General features: G+C 37.7%; 2 protein-coding genes across 4 annotated transcripts in view; one reads left to right on the forward strand and one right to left on the reverse strand.

Moving 5' to 3' along the window:
- SUPT3H (SPT3 homolog, SAGA and STAGA complex component) overlaps positions 1-16,329 on the reverse strand; it is a 385,976-nt gene extending 369,647 nt beyond the window's left edge. The window contains 2 exon segments of the mRNA XM_032463187.1: positions 3,611-3,711; positions 15,964-16,329. Of these exon segments, the coding sequence (XP_032319078.1) occupies positions 3,611-3,711; positions 15,964-16,254 (392 nt within the window). The 5' untranslated portion in view covers positions 16,255-16,329.
- The window catches only part of RUNX2 (RUNX family transcription factor 2), a 222,535-nt gene that overhangs the window by 35,103 nt on the left and 163,834 nt on the right, over positions 1-23,598 (forward strand). The window lies entirely within an intron of this gene.

Here is a 23,598-nt window from a genome sequence, read left to right on the forward strand (position 1 = left end):
ACTACATGACAATTATTGGTCTCCACATCCCTTCTCTACTGCCAGACTATTGTGAAGGCATTTAGGCCCTCCCATATAAGGGCTCAATAATGTTGATTTTTAAGAATGTAAAACTTGCAGAATAGCACACTTAAAGGAGTGAATTTTATCGTACAAAAAGAAAACTGATTTAGAAAATTTTTTTCAATCCGTGGATTTTAAATAAGGATTAAATTTTCATTTAGAAAAATTCATATAAAATATAAGCAGTATACAAACAAAATCCTTTTTTTTTAAAAATTTGGTCACATGAGAATTATTAAATACTACCAAACAGTGAAACCTGACATTATCACCAGGGCTATAAACCTGAAAAAGTACAATATAACAAGGCAAGAAATTTATAAATGAGTAAAATAAGAGAAAGTCCAATGAAGATTCCTTGAAGTGCATTTCAATTCTTAAGAAGTCTGCCAAAATACCTGTAATGTGGATTGAAAAGATTTCACTTTCTAACTCACAGGCTACTTCAGTTCAGTAACTTAAAAATGAAAAGCCTCTGGACTTTCCAGCACGTGTTATTCACAGAGCTATGATAAGGAGCATACAGCAAATGTGCTCAGTTAGATGCGCTGAGAACCTGGTAGCAACTGTCTGACTGCGCATCCTTTAGTTTAAAATCTGTAGAAGCACTTCCTAAGGAAGGCTGCACTAGCAGTATTTATCACCCACTCTTGAAATATGGTCAGTCCTGTCAAGGCTCTAACAGGAGAACAGACTAGCTGCCAGGTCTATATTTAATAGCAGATCAAGACAATTTCATTTGTGCTCAACAACTAGATCCCTTTCAGTGACACCATCCCCTGGAAATGACACAACAATACTGTTACTTATTTAGAGGACAGGGAGCCAAGAGAAAAACAGCTCATTAGTGGTGAATGGGTGGGGAACACAGCAGCAGCACAGGATTAAAACAGAGCAGTACAATGCAACAGAAAAACTGTGAAAATGCAGGAAAAGAAAAAAGCAGAGATTCACAGAATGAAATTCCTACAACATAAAACAAACAGAGACTTAAGTCTGCAATTTCTCATTTAAAATCAAATAAGCAAGGATCAAATGCATATTGATTCTAATTTTATATAATCAAAAGCCTGAAAACCTTATACCAATAGAAAATATTGGTAAATTAAAAAGGATTCCCCTAATCCTGGCCCTATTTTCCTGTTCTATGAAGCAATTCATAAGGAGAAAAAAAGTAACTTCAGACCATAAATGATGAATGTAACTATTAGGAGTGGCCTCTCTATGAGGTCTGAAATAGAAGGAAAATGTACATTTCTTCCAAAGCTGTGGCCAACAATAACTTTCACATTCTGAATCCAGCTTAAGCACATTAGCTGGGAAGATGTTTGCAAAAGTATTTAATAAGAAAGTGCTGAATTTAGCTTTTATTTTTTCTCAGTTTTCTTAAGTGGCCTGCAGTCTATCAAATGCACTAAGTAGAACCTCTCCTAAGTATAAATGACAAAAGAAGATACAGCTTTCCTCTTATGGAGGGCGGTTTCCATAGACAAGGGCTCATCAAACTTTCTGTAAAGGGCCATAGAGTCAATATTTTCAGCTTTACAGGCCATATGGTCTCTGTCACAAATACTCAACTCCACCATGTAGCATGAAAGCAGAGAAGATAATAGATAATTGATGAGTGACTGTGGTCCAAGAAAATCTTTTTCAAAGACAAGCAGCCAGTCTATGGACCGATGGCCATAGTTTGCTGACTTCTGCTATGGCGCATGTTTTTTTACTTACTAATAAATATGTTGTTTTACTATATAACACCGAATTTGAAATATGGTATCTGGGATTTGCTTTAAAATATTACATCTAGAAAAAAAAAGTAAATGGGGGGGAGGTAAAGAGCTCAGTAGTAGAGTGCCCACTTAGCTTGCACGAGGTCCTGGGTTCAATGCCCAGTATCTCCATTAAACAAATAAATCTAAGTACCTCCCCCTCCCCCCAAAAATTAATAAATGAAGACTAGGAGGAAAGGTTAAAGACTGAAAAAAACACAATTATTGTTTGTCTGATGATGGATGCATGGGGTTCACTAGACTATTCCAATAATTTTATGAGTTTGAAACTTTCAAAATTAAGAGTTTTTAAAAATAGAAAGTAAATCAATGAATCAACTCTACAGGAAAATTAATTTCCTCACTTTAGTATAAACATTCTAAAATATGTCTAGTATTTTTAAACATAATTAACATAGCAAAACATAAAAGCATCTTAGTATAAAGCTATAAACTATAATGATAAAACTTAGATACACAAGTGTATTCAAGCAGAAACCCTTAAAATTTTCCATAATTTAAAACACAGCCTTACCTCTTACAGCTCCTAAATTAACACATTTATTCTCATCTTATCTACCAAAATGTGTTACCAGTTTTTGGTTTTAGAATATAATTATTTTTACAGGGCATATATTACTTATGTTAACATATAATAGGTTTATTATTTTTTAAATAAATTAATAAACAGTTGATTTCTCAGTTTTAAACTCCAAGCAATAAATATTAATAGACAGAATTAACATCAAAACCGCTGATTAAGGCTTTTTATAATTAGGATCCCAAGACCAAAAAGTTTGAGAATCTATCACCTAAATGTTTTCAATTTGGTTTAAAGTATCTTACAAACAAACAAACAAAAATACAATAAAATAAAAAATAAAGTATCTTCACCAAGCAATTGTTAGATATACGCTCAAACTCATTTTTCCTCTGAACAACCATCACACAGTGGAGTTAACCCACCATGAAGGCTATCAATTTACACCCACAAGAGGAAGGCACTTAAATCTTCAACAGAAACGTTCTTTTCAAGCTGCTGGGTATGTCATGAATAATGTATCCATAAGAAAAGAAGACCTCTAATGTGTTGTCCTCCTTATGCAAAACATTGTCTCCTGAACCAGTAAGAAAGAAAGACTAACGTGTGCCAGCAGAAATTTCCAATAAATACACTACCTTTCATCAAATCAAGACATGCAGTCTCACTTAATGAAAAGCCAGAAATCAAGTTGAAAAGAGCTTAGGAAAGAAATAGTAATGATTGCAATTTCTCAAAAACTAAATGTGTTTTTAAGATGTCCTATGTTTTTTCTCAAGTTCTGAAATACAGTGATTTCACATATTATCAAAACTGAAAACAAATTTAAGTTAGGCTCATTGGATTATTATGACATTTGAGAAAAACTGAGAACTCTGGGAAAATATTTCCAACTATCCAAGAACATAATCACTCTCAAAATTTTTTCTATCTAAAACTAAAATAGTAATAATCCATAACACAGATTTGGGCAGATAATAAAGCAAAAATGTTTCTGTGATTGTTCATTCTTTTATAAAGATGAACCAATACTTACTTTTTGAATACATTATCATTGCAGTATTTTTAACCAATTTGTCCCTTCTGTACATGGTTGTTTAAAATGTTATCGGGCTATTCCATTTTTACTTGATTAAGTACAAATTTCCAAGTTAAGTTTTATAAATCTTATTTCTGTTGTCTTTTATCAACATGAATAAACTTTAAATAGTAATAAGTGAGAGAGAGATGTACTTACATCATACTCTGCAATTCTGCTGCAAAGCTGATAGACTTCCCTGTACCTCTTCCACTACTTGAAGTGGCAGTAGACATGGGGCTGGCTGCAGTATTATTCATCTAAGTAAAAAAGAGAAATAAGCTTACAGAATGCATGGGAAATGCAAGCACTTATAAATTACTTCAAAAAGTATAGAAACTTTACATTTCTGATTTGTTTTATGTAAATCTGATCTGTTTATACTTAGTGACCTTTATTAAAATGAAAGAGGTTAAAAAAACTGCTTAGCCAAGTGTGCTATCAAAAAATTACTCACTTGAGTGATAAACATTTCAGTATACATTTTGTAATAAGTACTGGAAGAAAAAACTCATTAAAATATTTTAATAGAGCTCAGTGGTTTTCCAAAATGTGTTCCAGGGAGCCCTAAGAGTCCATCCAGAACACCAGAACAACTCGGATTTTTCTATATTATATACTGGGGTTCCAAGTAGGATTTCATTTAAAGAAACAGTTGCACAGCTGTAAAATACAAAGTTAGAAAACCATAGCATAATCTAATTCCCATTTGAACCAAAGCCTAAAATATAAACGATACAAATAAAGCCAATCAGGAGATCAGAAGTTAGCACTCTGATATTTTATAATCTTATGGTTAAATAACTCATCAATTTAAAATGACTTTTCCCAATAAAATTAAGCCAATGTATAAAGGGAAAACTAAATGCCAATCCTAATGTACGCCGTTTTATTTATTGCATGTGGCAGTCCCATAAAGAAGAATTAGTGAAAATAACATTAAAGTAGTAAAAGCAGATAAAAGCCTCAGGGATTTTACCTCAAGGATACAGTCAGTACTCAATAAATGTTAGTTATTATTTTATGCTTATGAAAACTTTGCAATACTATCATTTTCTTTAAAAAATACTTTGCAGATTAAAGAAGAATTTACAAATTTAAAATATATAATAAAATAAAGCAGTACTGAGAAAACTATATATACAGTAAAATAATTAGGAGTCAGAAGTCAGACTGCCTAGGTTAGAATCCCAGCTCTGCTAATTTACTAACACTAGGGGCAAGTTTCTTAACTTCTTCCTTCTTCAGTTTTCTCATCTGTAAAATGGGAATGATAATCGCATACTCTAAAGGTTGTTGTAAAGATTAAAAGAACACGTACAAAGTATTCAGAACAGTTCTTAGCACACAGTCAACACAAAATGTTAGCTATTACTACAAATAGAACTCAAGAACTTTTCTCCCTTTCTTGATCTGCTAAAAGCTTTTATATGACAAATTTAGATCATCCTTATTTCAGTCACAAAGTTTAAGAAACTTGAATATCTTCACTAAAAGAACTCAATACAACTCAATACGAATACCAGTTTCCTTATAAAATAAGTTGTTTTCACTACTGACACCACTACTGTGACTAGACAGCCTAGCTCAAAAGCTCGTTGACTCCTGCACCCTACAATTTGTAAGAAGCCAAGTAAACTCTACTTCATGTTTTTACATCCTCCTCTTCTTGCTGAGCTCTCTTTACAGCTCCTGTCTTTGCATTTCAGTTCATGCTTCACATTGCTATCAAATTTATCTTAATACATCCTCTAATCTGACCACTTCTGTGGGCAATGGAGGCTAAAACTGACAAAAGGAAACTTGAACCAGAGCATTATTCACCAAGGGCTGAGATGGAAAGACTGGGCCCCATGAGGAAAGCAGAAAAAACAAACTGCTACAAAAACCACTGCCTGAGACAGGCCACATCTGAAGCTTTTGAGGAAGCAAAAGGACAGAGACCTAAGACAAGCAGCATACTAGCTGGGGGGCTGAATGGCCCCGTATCATTCTGGGGCAGGACCAATGATCTGCCAACCTGAGGGCCCTAAGGGCCAGGCCAAAACCACTAGACAGAATGCAAGAGCACAGAAAGAAAAGGAAAAATGTTTCACTCCAACTGAGCCTAAAAACCAAAATTCTAATGCTATGAGAGACCATCAGTCTTTTTAAGACTAAATTTGTCCGTTTTATTCACAATGACTTTTTTGGAGTAGGTACTTTTTTCTACAAATAATATAGGGAAAGAAACAGCCATCACCATTTGGAACTCAGGTTTAAAAAAAAAAGTCACATCACCAGTCCAAGATCGGGAAAAAGTAACACAGGAAAGCAAGTGCTTCCAGGAACAGTCCTACAGAATCAGGACAACATGATAAAAAAGGAACTTGGCTTTCCCAATGACCTCAGAAAGTGTTTCACACGTCCCAGCAGAAGACTGACAAAGATAGGATATCCTGGAGAAAATGTCAAATGCAAAGATTACATATTAACCCCAGTCTCCAAAAACAGTTACGATTTAAGTTGACTCATATCAGATTTGAAGGCACGCCATTCTGTGGGATTATCCTGTGGCCAAGCGTCCTGAGACACTGCTGGAGTAAATGCCCCTTTTTCATTTTGCAAATTCAACCACCCGGCTTTAACGCTCTCTGAAGAGGAGACATTTCAGAAAGTAAATTCATACTAAAACCACAGCTTTCTTAGGTTGTGCCCCTACTGCAAATGTTTCATATCAAGAGTATTTATTGGTAAGAGGGTAAAGGTCTCAATTCTAGTTTATTATAACCACGATCATCCTTTCACAGTCAAGTTATTTAATTTTGAAATCAAACAGGTGAATAACATCTTTCTTGACATGATGAGCTGATAGCTCATTAGTATCTTCAAAATAATTATTTCCTGTGCCCACATTTTGTTTGATGATTTAGATAATTAACTTCTTCAGACATTAACTTCTTTACACATCAAAGTCCTATCATTCCAATGCTTTATTTCCTATCTCCCAGACATTAAAAAAAAAAAAAATGTTGGTTAAAAGCAGAAGCACTCAAGTCAATTTTCTCTAATAAATACAGTTAACATGGAACTGAAAACCTACTGTAATCTTCTCAATGAGTTAATGTCCTGCAGTTGTTTTAGCTTTCAATTCAAATGCAGCTGTTTGCCATAAAATGAATTCAGATGTGCAGATGGAGACCCAGATTATTTCAACATGCCACAGTTTAAATGTGAACTCGAGTAAGTTCATCTCTGATTAATACTTAGACTTAAACTTGATTATTAAGCCCATAGCCAATACTATGTCACACCTGTAAAAGCCTACTTCAGAGTTTAAAAAACATTTTTTAATAAGAATAATGGAACTTAAGGATATACCCTTTCTCTCAGAAAATATTGCAACAATAAAAAATTATAACAATAGTAAAATTATGTATCATAAATGTGAATTAAACAAAAATGTTATGAACATGTTACTGGATTTCTATTTATAGCCCATATTTTTAGTGACTAAATGACCAAAGAAATACCATGAAACATCTTCAGCTTAAAATACCTGAGTTGAAACCTTTATTACTTTATTATTACACCCTCAAAACAATGTCAAAATCTGGATTGTGAAATCAGTCTACCTGTTTATTAAAAGTGGAAACTTTTAAATTATTTCTTCTATTATATCACTGCTGAGAAAAATTAATTCAGCAGACCTATGTAACTGATTCTGAACATCTACAGAGTCTCAATTTCAATCATCATAACCTGAGCATCCTACATAACATAATAGAAAACTGTTATAATCAGAACATTTTCATTTTCATAGAACTCCAAAGGCAGGAAGCAATTATGGTTAAGCCTACTCTATTATTCACTACATTTTAGTTCTGTTGTTTAAAAAAAGCAAAACAAAACCTCAAGTTACATCATGTTATAAATTTCTCCTGCTGTGAAAAATAATGATCAATCACTGAGAATGCAAAAAATAAACAAATTAAAATGTGAAAAATTTTTAAACTTCCATACCTAGTGTTTAGGATAACACAATGGTAATTCCAATATATTTATACATATGTCCCATGTCAAGCGGACTTTAGAAGGCATAAAACTCAAGTGCCTATTCAGTTATCTAGTAGAATAAATCATTCAAAGAGCACATGATTCACATATAATTTATCATTTTTCTGAAGCTGCTGCCAATTGTATTTTAATAACTAACTAAAAATCATTTGTATTCACTTACATACTTCGAATGAGTTCAAAACCTGAAATAAGATGCATCTATCATACCACTTCTCACACCGTAGTTTAGTTCCTCATCCTTAAAACTGCTAACTCCTTAAGGACAGGGATTCTGTTTTAACTGTAATTTTGGTACCTAATTGACTGCCCGACACAGCTGATGCTCGGTATTAACAAAAAAAATAAGAAAGACTTCCCTGCCATGTAGTAGCTTACAGACATGCCCAACGGAATGTGTTTAGAGATAATGCACAAGATATTATGAAACAAGGGGAGGAACATCAGACCCAGTTAATCATTATGGGAAAATTGAACTGGGATATAACGCTTGTTACAATCTGAAAATATACCATATTTAACTACAACTTAAAACACACACACAAACAGATAAGAGCAAATCCAAACCACCCATATCTCACTGGATTACCGTTAAATGAAGTAAATCCACAACTGAACATACTATGAAAATTATGATGCACCACAAAGAGCAATATATGATCTGGGGAAATCTGCTGCCTCACCAATCACTGAGCAATTATTTTTCTTAAAAACTACTAGAACAGGAATAAGTACTTCCTAACCAAAATCAGCTTGATTGTAATTAATATAGATAAGAAATGATAAACATTCATAAGGAACACCTAATGATCAAAATGACAAGTTATTAACTATACGGGGAGACCCACCATTTTAATATAATTAACAAAGACTTCATATTCACTGATGGAAAAAACTCTTCTCTGTACCATATTATACTACCTCCTGGTACATTTCTCCCACCAAACCTGCTTCCCTGGCTGTAAGAGCAACACCTCTTCAGTCACACGAGGTCAAAAACTCCAAGGCTTGTTTGACTCTGCAGCTTCTTCCCTGCTATAGCCAGGCACTCTGATCACCCCCGCAGCACTCTTTCTACTCCTCTAACTCGAAGCCCCAAATGGCTCTGCTTTCCCGGGAAGATAAAATTTGTCTCAAATCAGTCTCACCTGACCTCTCCTGCCTCCTTTTGTAGAGCAGTCAAATGAAACATTCTCCGTTTCTAGAACCATCTCACGTTCTTCTGAACCTTTTCTCGACAAGTCCTCCCTGCTTGCAATACCTTTTGTTTCCTCTCCCCCTATCCAACTCCACAAGGTCTAGAAAAGCCGGACCTAAGCTCGACACCGCCAAGAAGCCTCTCCAGATACACAACTGTCAGGAATTCTCCTTTCTCTGATGTGTTGTTTACTAATTCTTTTGGTTTAACATTAAATATTTTAGTACATACTAATTATTTTAGTTTAAAATAAACCTTTGCTCCCTAATCTCTCCCCAACTCTTGGCAGATGACTCCACCTCCTACTTCACAGAGAAATAAAAAGCCTTTACTTAGTAACTCCCTCCACTCTCCTCTACTAAAGCCACTACATCTTCTCTTAACTTCCTCCTCTGACCATACAGGTGGCCTCCTATTTAAAGTCAATGAGCCACAGGTGCTTTGGCTTATTCACTCAGAACTATTTACTGGGCACCTTCAACAAGCCACACTGTGGTAAGAGAGAGGGTGATTGCAGTGACGAAGCTAGACAAAAGAAATACATTATAAAGCAGGAGACAAGCAACTAAATATAATCTGAGGTATTGACAAACACTATGAAAACAAATTAAACAAGCTGATATCAACCAGGAGGTGACATTTAACATAAGATCTCCACAAAGTCAAAGAGGGGAGTCTGGAGAACTTCCAGACAAAAAAGAACAGCAAAGTACCAAGATCCTGAGGCCAGCGTGGCTAGAGCGCCATGAGCAAAGGGCACAAGCAGCAGAAAACAAGGTCCGAGAGTCAGAAAGAGGCCAGATGACACACAGCCCAGAAGGCCCCAAGGGTTAAATTTTAGTTGAGTGTAACGTGAGGCTATTACAGAACTGTGAAAAGGGAAGTGACCTGAAACGTTTTAGGTTTTAAAAAGATAACTCTGGCAGCCGTGAGAATATACTATAAGGGAGCAAAGGTACAAGCAAGGAGACCAGTGAGAAAGCTCCTGAAGCTGTACAGACAAGAGATGGCAGAGGCTTCTTGTGACGAGTGGAGATGGTGATGAGTGGTCAGATTTCTGGGATATATTTGAAGGCAGAGCCAGTTTGCTGCTGAGTTAGATGTAGGGTGTGAGCGGAGAGCTGTCAAGAAAGACTTCAGAGTTTGGAGCAGGAGCAACTGGTTGAATGGTAGTACCATTTACCAAGATCAGGAAGATTGGAAAGGGAGGGAAAAAAAAGTTCAGTTTGGGCCTTGTTAATTCTGAGACAACTACTGGACATTCAAGCATAGATGAAATTCTGCAGACGCTTTGAGACAGATGCTGTAAGGCAGAAAAATGAAGTCATGGTCATAGGGTTTTTGTTAAGATAATTAATCAACCTGGTAGAACCTAGTAATAAGGATCAACTAATCTCTCAAGTTCAGTTTCCCCACATGTCAAGAACAAGTTCTGCCTGATTCAGAGGGGTGCTGTAAACAGGGCAGTAGCTACAACACAACGGGCACTCAAAACATGTATCTGAATTGAAAATATTAAAACATTTGTCAACTATGAAAATTCTCCATAGACAGACAGATATAAGCTGCATTCACATGTCTTAATTGACTACATGAGCAGTTTTTTTTAATCTACAGACACAGAAGCCCAGTGACAGACTGCTCAGACACATAAAGTTCTATTATTATATTTTTCTTCAGTCTCATGTTAATGTAGGTTTCTATTCCATGTGCTTTCACATCCAGTACTCTTACAGAAATACTGAGTTTCAAAAAAATTTTTTTATTCTTTTCAAAACTGGTTCTTAAAGTACATTGCCAATGTGCTTATCAGATCATCCTAAAATATAGGACATCCAAACCCTGACAAAATGGCAAGTTTACTTTTCCAATATTGAAACACTGTTGTTTTTACATAAAATATTATATTGAGTGACAATGGTTGACTTTGCAGATATGGGCAAAATTTTGGAATCAGTTAAACTTCCAACAGTAAGAGGTAAGTGTATTTGACAAGGACGTCAAAAAAAAAAAGAGCAGATCTCTTAAACATCAAGATTCTCTTCCAGTATAGATTCACATTTTAGAAATACTAAACCTATATTAAATATAAACAATTCAATAAATTATCTAATGTGGTTAAAGACATAGTTCACGTGACTAAAAAGAAAAAGCAGTAGATTTACTGGCGGCATGTAAAAAAAGAGATGAATTAGTATAAGCGTTTTGGAGCTTATAAAATGTCTTTCACCTGTATTAGGTCACATTTTTCCACAAAAATCCTACAAGTCGTGTATTTCTCCCGTATCAGTGAAGCAGCTGAGAGTAAAAATACTAGGTAAAGGTCCCAAATATAACACAAAAAACAGGCTTTGATCTCAAATAACCTGAAATATTCAGACTATCCATACACATATTTTAACAAAAATTCACCAATCTTCTACCATTTTCATGCCTTAGTTTTTTTCATTTGTAAAAGATGCCTATGTCCTTTAACACGCTAAAATAATACGGAATTACTGAGAAGCTGCACACACAGTAGCCAGGAGACCTGTCATTAAGTTTTCTTAGAGACTGATAAAGTCGACTTTAAGTTTAGGAATTCTCTGCTTAAAAGTAAATCTTAGACAGATGGATAAACAAGCATAGCAGACAAAAGTATAACTATGCAAAATGGTGGGAGGGGGAACCAAATACATCTGAGGTTCAGAACTACAGTTTGAAAAATCACTAATTTCATCCAAATCCCTCATTTTTCAGGTGAGGAAACTGAAGTCCAGAGGGGTTTCTTGAACTGCCCAAGGACACATCACTATTTAGTGATACAGCTGGGACTAAAACTCAGGTCCCCTGACTCCTGGTCCAGAGTTCTCTCTACTATCCCACAAGGAACATGCAAATAAAAGTTGATTATAATTAACTCACAAGACCTCCACAATGTGTTTGTCATAGCGAACTTTGTTGTGAAGTATCTGCCTATGCTGACTCACAGATTAGCAGTAAAGAGCTGGGCTCTGGAGTTCAAATACAGGCTCTCACACAAACCAGGTGACCTTGGGCAAGTCACATCACCTCCCTGCCTCAGTTCCCTCATCTTTAAAAAGGAGATTAAAAATACTCCTCTCACAGGTTACATCACATAATACATACAAAGCAGTCAGGACAGTGCCTGGTACACAGAAAGCACCCAGTTCATCATGATGACCACGATAGTGATGAAGAAAAAGAATCCAAGCATGAGTATGACTTCTTGACAACATATCACAAAGTATTCTTATTAAACATGTATCTCAGAGAAAGAATGTTATGATTAGGAGCAGCCTTTTAAAGATTCAGAAACAAACGAATACAGTGAAATATAAAGGATTCAGCCATAAAACCTCCATAGCATTTGAAACAGCAAAAGTACATGTGAAGATTTTAAATTTATATTTGTATAATATTTCAGTTTATAAAGTTCACATAAATTATTTCAATTTACTGCTCTATGAACTCAACGAACACAGCATTTTTCAGCTACTGCATACTATATGCCAGACAGCACACTATTTTCATATTCATTACCTTATTTAATCTTTAATATCCATTAACTATCAGTCAGATATTATCAGAGGCAGTAGTATAAAGCAAAAAAACTTACAGATCCATTCAAGAAAGTAAGAGCCTCAACATTTATCACCTATTAAGTGGGACTGACATGCTTGGGTAAATAAAAACAGCATTTAGCTGGAACACATCAAATGCCCATGAAAATGCTGGCTCTCCCTTAGCAGTAGTATGGAGTTGTTTTGTGCAGAGAATATACTGTAAGCAGGTCAGTAAAGCACTACCACTGTGATTTACTTAGAGTATCACTTGTCAAAGAGAATGATCTTAAATAATGATGCCCACCATACTCTATGACGTTTCACAAATTAAACTACATGGGGGAGGAGGGTAAAGTGGTAGAGCTGTACAGCGCGTGCTTAGCATGCACAAGGTCCTGGGTTCAATCCCCAGTACCTCCATTAACAAAAACAACAAAAAAATTTTTTTAAATAAATAAACCTAATTTAAAAAAAAATTAAAATATATGTAAACAACTTTTGCAGATTTAGGGTCAGTCTTTACCAGAGGTATTAGGTAGACAAGTTGAGACAAACCAATTAAATCACTGAATGTCTGTAAAACAAGAAAACAATTTATGTAATTCTCATCTGAAGCCTCCAGCAATCCTGTGAGGAGGTGGGATAAGGTTAGGTACTAATTTCATTTTACTGATGAAGAAATTGAGGCTCAGAAAAGTACCTTAACTGAAATCAACAGAGAGAACATGGCAGAAAAGGGCTAAACCTAGGTTTTGGAATTAGCTTCAAGTGCCCTCTGCACCTATCCATGGGGCATCTCAGAACACTATCAATGAACTGAAGGCTAGAGCAGCTCATGTTTGTTGGGGACTCACCTCTCAGGTGCTTTGCTGCACCCAACACATCACAAGGTTACTCATTTAACCCTCAGCAGTGAGCATTCAAACCAAGTATGCTTGACTCAATAAAATACTTTATCCACTGCAATATATAATACCACAGTGAGCTGAATTATTTTTCACTATTTAAGTGAACCCTAAGCAAAACCAATTTTTAGCATTCTAATACATAAAAAGCAGATTTCTAACAAATTTCACTATTCAACCTCACCATAAAGCAAAATGGGTGTTATTTTCAACAAGAATACTCAACCTTCTGATTTGACTGGCATGGCCTTTCTCTGCAGACTCCTACACCAAAAGATCTTTTTCTAAGAGAGAACTAAAAATCCAGCTGCCCAAGATTTCTATCCAATTACCGTTGAGAATAGTAACATACTTTAATTAACATGGGCTTAAATACAGAGGTCACTTGCTGGCCTTACTCCAGATAGCTGCTGTTATTTAGGCACATAAGCAGTAACTTTGTCACTACTTTGAAGCAAGTACATTTCTGAGATTGCAATATGGTTAATCCTGCTAAAATTACATATTATAAATTTCAAAAAGCCTAAAAATAGGTGACTATATTATGATGCGGACCCGACTAGACCATTTTTGACAATGAAAGGAATTCTATTAAAAATGATGCTGGGACAAACAGGCTCTAAACCATGACTATCCCAGAAAGAGCAGGGTGTACAGTCATGCTACATAAGAGCAACCCATTTAGATTTGTATGTTATGAGCTATCCTCGGTATAAACTTAATTTGGGAATTTAAAGTTTTTGTTCTAGATCTAAGGGTTATCTTTAGCCTTGAGTCCAAGGGTACCACTTTACAGACATCAGGCCAGAGTTAAGGGTGTTATCTATAAAGCTTTTTTTTTTTTAAGTTTTACTTTCAAACTTAACTTTATAAACATTTACTTGAAAAAGAAAAAACCACTCTACATATTTCAAAGAAAGCAATCCTGCAAAATATCACTAAATGGCAGACTTATCTCTTCAAAAGTTTTGAATACCAATAACCACAAAACTAATTCTAAAATGGTCCAACGTTCAAAGGTTACTACTATAAGTTATCAAATTGTTTTTATACAAAAAGTTAAAATTTTTATAAAGCAGCACCTATCCAGTGGAAAAAACTTCAAGAATAAGAGTTGAGAGGTTTTCACAGAAAACTAACTAAAGTGATAAAAGACAGTGGAAATTCCTGGTGATAATACAGTAACGATTAAAGGAAATTCCAGTTAGTATTGTTATGACTCTCTAAATGTATCTGGCTTTAGCTGTACAACCCAGGAGTCAAAAGAATGCTTTACATTAATTTGCAAACTGAAAAAATGTACTAACAGACCCAAGCTTTGAACTGTAGTATTTGAATGAAAGGCATTATTTGAATATATTTGATTCCCTAAGGCAACAAATGTTCTAAGAGTTGGCTTCTCTGACTTAAAACTCAACCACATAGGAACTGGAATTGGAAAAGGTCTCAAAGTCTAGATTCTAGACCTATGCTGTCCAATAAGGCAGCCACAAGGCACATTTGGCTATTTATATTTAAATTAATTAAAATAAAATTAAATGTTAAGTTCCTCAGTGCACCTGCCACATTTCAGGTGCTCAAGAGCCACTTGTGTCTAGCTGATACCAATTAGAACAGTGCGGTTTACAGAATATTTCCATAATGGCAAAGTTCTATTGGACAGTGCCGCTCTAAACCTAGGCTCCTAGATATTTGCCTGAATATTCCCAGAGACAAGAAACCTACAATAGCACCTTTAAGTGCACTTTATTTTTGCAACTTACTATCAGGAAATTAGTTACAACATTCAGTCAAATCCAGCCTCTCTAAAACATCCACCAGAAATTCCACAAGTTCCACCATCCTCAATCTGGTCTTCAAGTAAATCTTCGCAAAGTTAACTTAATTCTGTTTCCAGAGTTCTGCCCCTCACATATACTGAGACCCTAGGTTCTGTCCTCCCAAATAAATATACCCTCGTTTCTTAGGAACGAAGCAGTTCAAAGTTACTATAGCCTCACGGAGTTATGCTCGTTTATCCATGTGTACGTTAATAACACCTTTCCAGGATTGTCTCTGACTGTCAAATATTACATTCCACTGACCCTCTAAATCCAGACCAGTTTCTTGATTTTCCACTTAGAAAGCAAGGTCACAGTCATTCTGAATTTCTTGAAACAAGGAGATCAATATGACAGGCAATTAACGGGTAACTGATCAGTGTCTGGGGCTTGTTATAAGCAGTTAACGTAATCCTCACAATTCTCAGCTGGGCTATTATTATCCCCATTTTATAGACCAGAACACCCAAATAATAATTTCCCCAGGGGTCAGAGATACGCGGGCTCACCCCAAAAGGAAGGGACTCGATCTTTTCCTTTTTCTGGATGCTACACTTATACTAACGCTACCTAATTCTTCTTCCATCTGGCCCATAGAGTAACACTTCACTTAAGAACTCTGCCCCCCAAAACACTACCTAGACGACACGAGGAGGTGCTGCTTTACACACCCCAGAGATGCCCGCTCCTGCTCCCCTGGCCCCACGCCCACCCGCCGACGGGGAGGAGTCAAGGCCAACTCCACATTCGGCTGGGGAACCCGGGCGCCGCGCGGGGCCAGCGCCCCAGGAGACGCTGCTGCGGTCCTCCCCTCACCTCCAGCACGAACGCCAGGGACCACCCCGCCCGCGGCCGCCCTGGGGGCAGGGGCCGGGGCAGGGCCCAGAGACGCGGGGCTCGGCGCCCCTCCCGGCCCCCAGCCCTCTCCCCCGCGCGCCCCCGCACCGTCCCCGGTCCCCCCTACAACCTCTGCTCTAAGAACACTTGTAGGCACGGCTGCGCGTCCCGCGTGGAGAATGTAGGGGTAGAGACGGTGCGGTTTCTGCGGCGATGGCCCGGGACACGCTTGGAAAGGGGCGGGGTGGGGGGCTGAAAGCGGCGAAAGGGAAAAGGTGGTTCGGCGGGGGTGGGGGCAGGAGGGGGGGCTCAAGATGGCGTGAGCCCGACCCTCTCTGTGGAGTGGGGGTGGCGGAGCGAGGGTTACCGACGCCCCCACCGCTCTCGGCGCGGGCGCGGGCGCCGGCGCATGCGCGTTCATCCAGGTGGCGCGCGGTCTCCTTTTCCGAGCCAGCCACTTCCGCCACGCTCGCTGGGGGCGGGGCGTCGCGGAGCGCGCTGGCCGGCACTTTCTCTGCGGCCGTGGAGCGCGCCGCGCAGGGCAAGGGGCGGGCGACCCTGAGCCACGCGGCGGCCCTCGAAGCGGGGGCTGCTGGGAAATGAGTAGGGATGCGCTGAAAGCTGGAGGGGGTTCGGGGGCCAGGCTTGGATTCTTGAGGAATGAGCTGAGAGGGCTGGGATTTTCGAGAGACTCGGTGACCGACGCTGGATGTTTGTTTTCAACTTCAGGGCAGAGATTGGCCGCTAACTTTCTCTTACGGAGCTGGGGAGAACTGGGATCTTAGCGGAACTGGTGCTTTTAGAATGGTGCCGGGAAACGGAGAGATCAGAAAGACCCGCTTCCCCGAAGGTCCGCAGTGCCCGGGTGTGGACATGGTACCGTTTCTGAGACCGTGAAACACCAGCTTTTCCGCCGGCTCCCGCACATCACCACACCCCGGCCGTCCCCTGCGTAGTCACTCTGGAAGTGGGAGGAGATGATGGTCTGCAGTGAATTTTTTCCCCCTATTCATTTTACCAAGCTCAGGCTTTTAACGACCACGTTTTTATTATTGAAACCTTTATCTGTTTCAAGGTTTCCTAATGGATGATCCTGTATTTATGTTTCCTTAGAATTTTAGCCTGCTCCTCCTCCTTTTAAAATCTTGCACACACACACCCGCTTTTGCAGTGTACATCCTGTCCTCTTACATTTGATTAATACAGATGTAATTCTTTAATATAGTCGTAAACACAACGATTTGGCCTGCTTTCAGTATTTTATGTGAAGTCTTTTTATTTATGTTGTTTTCAGCTGTCAGGGAAGAAAACTGGATTATCTACTCAGGCCCACTTCTGGAACGACAAATATATTTCACAGATATTCAACTAACCTTCATCAAGTATTTTTAAAGCATTAGTGCTTCAGTTATTTTCTTGCCTATGAATATTTGTGTTCTGAAATAATCCCTTCCTTCCTCCTATTTGCTTACATTGTTTAAAATAGTAATTTATTTGGTTATTTCCTCTGTGGGTTATAGTTGAGTCTTCTGTTAATTTTGCGTTTCATTCTCTTTACTCTCCCCAACACTTAAATATTTGCTAAATAATTAAAGTTCCAAAAGAATAAATATGTCTAGGATGTAAAAGCTCACCATAACGTGTAAATCAGGGCTCAGTTCATTGATGGGCAAAGTGTGGAGTATAAGGGAAAGTACCAGTGAGAGAGAATTGTCATAATTTCTTACGAAGGAAGACTGATTTATGCCAAATAGTTGAAAAGCCCTTTTAAGTACATGACCGAGAAAATAGGAGAAAGTTAAGAGGAAAATTAATATTACATCTAAGAAGATATAACCCAAAGGAAGTCATTTCAACATTAAAATTATGTTCAGTTAATGTTGCCATAGCAGTTTTATCTATATCATGTGGAGGCCAGATTGGACATACTTTTTTAGAACAGAACCCAGATCTTACTCTCAGGCCACTGGCATCTAACTTACATATAACTACACACAACAGGAGCTAATGACAGTATGCCAGGGAAAAAGGAAACAGTTAAACAAAGCCCTGGTAGAGGGAGCTCAAAAACTCAGTTTTAGAAAATTGTGACTTACACTGTTGGCAGAGATCTTAGCTTTGTAGTCACATGAGTTATCCTAGTAGTCTACCTCCTGGAACCTGTTAAAATCCATTTTAAAAAATTGATTTAGTCCTAATTTTGTCTGTAGTTTGAGAGCACTCCTGTACACAAAAGGTCAAAAATATTTTCCATTAGGTTAATATCAAAGATCCTAGATGATCAGTGCTACTAAGTTACCTCCATGATAACAAAGCTAAAACAATGACACTACTGCTGAAATTAAGACATAGATGACTACCACCTCTCAGAAAAGTACGTGATTTCCAAAGCATGTGGAGAAAACACATCAGGAGACCAAGTGAATTCATCCCACCACAAAAATCTCTTTATCCCTCGGACAAAGCCATTAAAGGAAAATGAAGCATTGTTACTGTAAATTTTTACATTCCTCTGGCGTAATAACCTTCATATAGACTCACTAGTGCAAACAGAAAGTGTGCATATCTAAGTAAAAATGTCTCTTGGTATCTTAAAAGATGACTAGATTAGGTAATAAAAGAAGCCCCAATTTTCCAAATAATAGCAGAAGCCATGCCTAATATGGAACCATCTTCATGATAAAGTGGTTTCTTCTGTGGATGCCATGAGGGCAGATCACTTCAGGTGACCTGCAAATTCTTAGTCTTTTGTGACCTGTGATTCTTATTTATTAGGATGCTTGTGGAGACTTTCTTTCCTTATTTATCAATTATTTTATCCTTTGCTATATTTGCTATTCTGATATTAATATAGTCACCATGGAAATAAACTGTGTAGAAGTGCATGTTGTTTAGAATTGCGTATTGCAATCGTTGCTACATTCAATTAATTTCCTGATATTAAGAACTGTTTTTCAATTGCAATCTCAAAGGTACCTTGTTTTATTTTTAGAATGAGGTGTTCTGATCAAAAAGATCATTCAGCTCTGTGGTATCTGGGCAAGTCATTGGATATCCTGCAGCCTCAGTTTTCATATCTGTAAAATGAGGCCATCAAACCAAATGAAATAAAACCTTGTAGCCCTAAAATTCTATGCTCCTTTGAAATAGGAATGACCAAAGTGTGGATCTAAAAGGTGTACAGAATAATTTCAACATTCATATTTATGCTACCAAAAGTAATGTGAATATGCAGGACTCTTGCTTTAGATGAACTTGGATGTTCAACTGATGTTATGCATTTTAAAAGAAAGACCAATATGAAAAGGTATATACTAATCAAATCTATTGATACACTGGAAGAGAGTGTCACATCATTATTCAGAGTGTCATCAAATTGGCTTCCCATACCTTCCAATTATATTCATATATTTCAAAGCAGGAAGAGCAACACAGTGATGAGGGAAAAAAATGTTATGAATTCCAGTACTGAGCAGCTTGTGGAACTATAACACAATCCATCCTCTTAGGATACAAGCTCATTGCAGGTTTAACACTCCAGGATTTTTTTAAAATTAGTGCTTAGCTGCTGAAAAATGATCATGTTTTTAAGACTCAGAATGGGAAGGGATTCATAGAATATCAGGGTTTCACAGGGCCCATGAACTCTATTTAGACATGGAAATTTAGTTGCTCCCATTTTCATAAAATCCAATATATAATACCGCTTGTACAGGAAATGAACAACTTTGACATTTCTCCCCTTGAACATAAGGTCTGTTTGCTGAGTGTTAGTGATGGGTGCTAATTATTTCATTCATTCAACAATAGTTTATGATGGACCTACCATGTGCTAACACTATTCTAGGAGCTGCAGATACAGCACTGAACAAAACAAAAATCCATGCCACCGTCAAGCTCACATTCTAGAAGGAGTTGGACAGTAAACAAAATAAATACCTAAATACCTAAATTATTATAAGGCCATGAGTGTTGGAGCGGGTTAAAAATGGTACAATAGGGGTGGGGTTATAGAATGAGAAAAAGCACAAGAGGAGTGGGAGAATTGTGATTTTTATTTTGGGCAAGCAGGGTAGGCCTCATTGAGAAAGCGGCATTTGAATAATGACTTGAAGAAGGTGAAGGAGGTAAGAGTAGATATCTAAATAAAGAGCAATCCAGACAGTGAGAAGAACTTGTGCCAAGGCCCTGAAGTGGGAACAGGCCTGGTAAGTTGCAGGAATGGCCAGGAGGCCATGTTAGCTGAAAAAGTGACCCAGAAAGAAAATAGCCTAACATGAGGTCATAGAGGAATGAGGAGGCCAGATGGTAGAAGGCCCATGTGCCCGAGAAGGGGAGGCCATTAGCTAAGGATTGACATGCTGTGATTAGGGTTTCCAATGATTACTCTGGCTGCTGGGTTGACAATAGTTTACAGGGGCACAGGCACTAACCCAGGCAGGAGGTGATGGTGGCTTGTACTAGAGTTGTTAACCTTAGATGTTATAAGACATGGTTGGATTCTGGATTTAGTTTGAAAATCAATATGATCTACTGACAGGTTGGATCTGGGGTTATAGAGAAAGAGAGGAATCAGGGATGACTCTAAAGTGTCCTGAGAAACTGGAAAAGTGAATTTGCCATTAACTCGGAAAGGACCAGGCTTGGAGTATGCTGGGTGGGTGTAAGAGATTCAGAATTCAGTTTTAGGCATAAATAAGTAATGAGTATGTTGTGGAAAATGTGTTACAGCTCAGTGTTATAGCTTGGTGTTACAGCTCAGTTGTGACAGCAACCTGGATCCCTGCGAGAGGCCGCTCAGAGAGTTGAAGAACTCAGGTTTATTATACCAGTGAGCCCAGAGGGGTTAACACTCCAAGCTCTGGAGCCTGTCTGTAGGTTTACACAGGCCTTTATATGCTGCCTGTTTACACTTTGCAACATCATATGCAAATAAAGTATAACAAAAGTTGACAAACTAGGAACAAGCTTTGTAGAAATAGACCAATCAGGAGGGAGAGAAATAACCAATCAGGAGTGAGCTCCATGTAAATGAAGTACTACAAATGGACCAGTCAGAAGTTAGGGAAATGGGCCAATCAGGAGTAAGGGAAATAATCAAGGAAGAGTGAGGGAAATAACCAATCAGGAGTGAGCTCAGGGAACCAATAGAATTTTAGGGGTAAGTAAGCCATTTCAGAGGCAAAAAGTGAGATAGAGCCTCTGGGCCAGGGAACGGGATGGTGCTGGCAGGAGAGTAGTGGCCCTGCCTGGGGGTCCTGCCGGTCTTTTTATGGGGCTTCCTGCCTCAAGTACAGTGTTTATATTATCTTTAGTGCTTTTGCATCATAAGTAAGTTCTTATAGAAATGAGGGAAAGTTTGTATTTGTAATTCTTTTAATAATAATTTAATTTCCAATCCTACTCACCTAATAGAGACCCATCTAGACATGTCTAATGTATGTCAAGGAGTATTTTGATGTGAGGAAAGCTAAACATTCCCTTCATTAAAAAAAAAAAAAAAAGTACAAAGAAAACAAAAACTGTTTTTGATTTGGGTGGGGTTTTTTTTGGGGGGGTGTCTATCAATACCTGAAAAGAAAGTAGAGAATTTAGAGGTAAAACTGGACTTCTCCTAGCCTCAGTTGTCTCATCCATAAGTCAAGGATGATATAAACTTCAAAGTTTTGTTATAAGGACTGCATGAGAATGTTATGTAAAGTGTCTGGCACTTAATAAGCACTTGATGCATCTTGTTTTTCTTTATTATTACGGAGAAGATGACTCAGAAACTCAGTCTTGAAAAGTGGATAATAGTTGAACAAAATGAGGAAGGACCATTTAGGTAGAGGGAGTAATATGAGTAAAGCCACAGTGTGTTAGAGGGAATTGGAAGTTGGCCAGCATGATGCGATCACGGGGTGTAAAAAGGGAAGCCAGAAACTTTGTTGGGGCCAGATCATAGAAAGTCTTGTGCATTCTTTTATGGAATTTGAACTTTGTCTAATAAGAAATGGGGAAACTTGGAAATATGTTTTATAATGATATGATTAAATTTGCCTGTTAGTAAGTTGGCAGAAATATGCAAGAAAAGTTGGAAGGGTGAAAAATTGGAAGAAGTTAACAATTCAGGATTGGAATTGGGGATATGGGCTCGAGCTATGTCAATGGATAAGGAAATGATACAAGATGACAGGAAGAAGAAATTCTAAGGAAGTAGAATTTATAGGACAAGTAACCAATTGGTAAGATATGAGGATGGAAGTAAAGGAGAGAGGAAACAGGATGATTCCAAGTTTTCTCACCTTACTGAGAGGCAGGTTAGTCCTGTTGAGTTTAAGGTGATCGTACAAAATTTCAGGTAGCTATAACCAGTAGCCAACTGGGCTATTCAGACAGAATGGTAGAGACAGAAGCCAGAATGAGGTCTGGTTTAAGAGAGTAGATGGACATTTAGATTTGGGAACCAGTAGCGTAAAGTATACAGCATTCCACACACATCACTTAGATGTGAACTTTAGCCCTGTTCCTAGGGTTGGCCTGGAAACATTCTCACGATGATCTGTAGGCACAACTGAAGCCAAGAGAGGCAATGAAATGCCCAAGAGAACATTAATGGAACAAAGAGGAGTGAGTCAAATATTGGATTCTAGACACCCACATTCAGTAGGAGGGCACTGAGTAGGTAGTGATGTCATGGAAACCAGGAGAGCAGGGAGTTTCAAAGAGAGATTAAAGGTACTAAAATGAGAATTAGAGTTAATTGGATATAGTGGGTTCAAAATGACTGTTAGCAAAGCAAAGTCCACGGAGTGGTAGGATTAGAAACTTGGTTGTAGTGACTTGAAAAAGGAAGAATAGATCAGGAAGTTGAGCAATCAAGTGTTATTCTTTCCAAGAACTTGGCCTATGAAGAAGGAGAGTAGCTAGAGAAAAATATTCAAGGTCACAGGATAGATTTTTTTCTCATGATCAAGACCTTGAGCTTGTTTTCAAGCTTTGGAGAAGAAGCTGGTAAAGAGGTTGAATCCCTGATATAGAAGAGGGCTAATGACAGAATCTCTAGGACACAGAGATGGAATTAGAATCTGGAAGAAACTGGGAGTCTTTTTATCAAGAGTCCAGAAGAGGGATGAACCTTAAAATGGAAAAGGATTAACTGGAAGAAAAGAATAAGAACTTGAGACAGTTCATACCCAATGATCCCAATTTTCCCTGAAATGTAGGAAAGCAGGGATGCTGAAAAGTGGGGTAACATGGATATGAGGAGATAAAGTTTGGTTGAACCACTGTGGAGAATGGGAAAGAGACAACCACAAGTGTGTTAAATGGAAGATAGCCAAGGGTATAGAGCAGTGGTCCTAAAATCTGGTACATCTTGTTAGAAATGCAAATGTGGACCCCACTCTATACCTGCAGAATCAGAAATTCAACAATCTGCTTTAACAAGACCTCCAAGGGATTTTGAGTTTCCCTAATACTTGAGAACAACTTCTACAGAACTTGTAACTTCCCTCAACTAGCAAGCATGAACTATGCTACTCGACCACATTCTAGTCATTTTTTAGTAATAATTTTTATAGCATTGTGAAATATATTTATTCAGAACAATATCCTTAAGGATTTTTTTTTTAGAAAAAGCTCTGCTGGTTTCTTCTGGAAATGGAAGTCATACAAGATTAAAAACTCTGAACCAAGAGAATCCTTTCTTCGAAGTTTTACAAAGCAAATACTGTAAAAAAAAAATACTGTAAAACAGTTAACCCTCTACTCAATTTCTACATTC

This window comes from Camelus ferus, chromosome 20, assembly GCF_009834535.1.
Source record: "Camelus ferus isolate YT-003-E chromosome 20, BCGSAC_Cfer_1.0, whole genome shotgun sequence".
NCBI classification, from domain to species: domain Eukaryota; kingdom Metazoa; phylum Chordata; class Mammalia; order Artiodactyla; family Camelidae; genus Camelus; species Camelus ferus.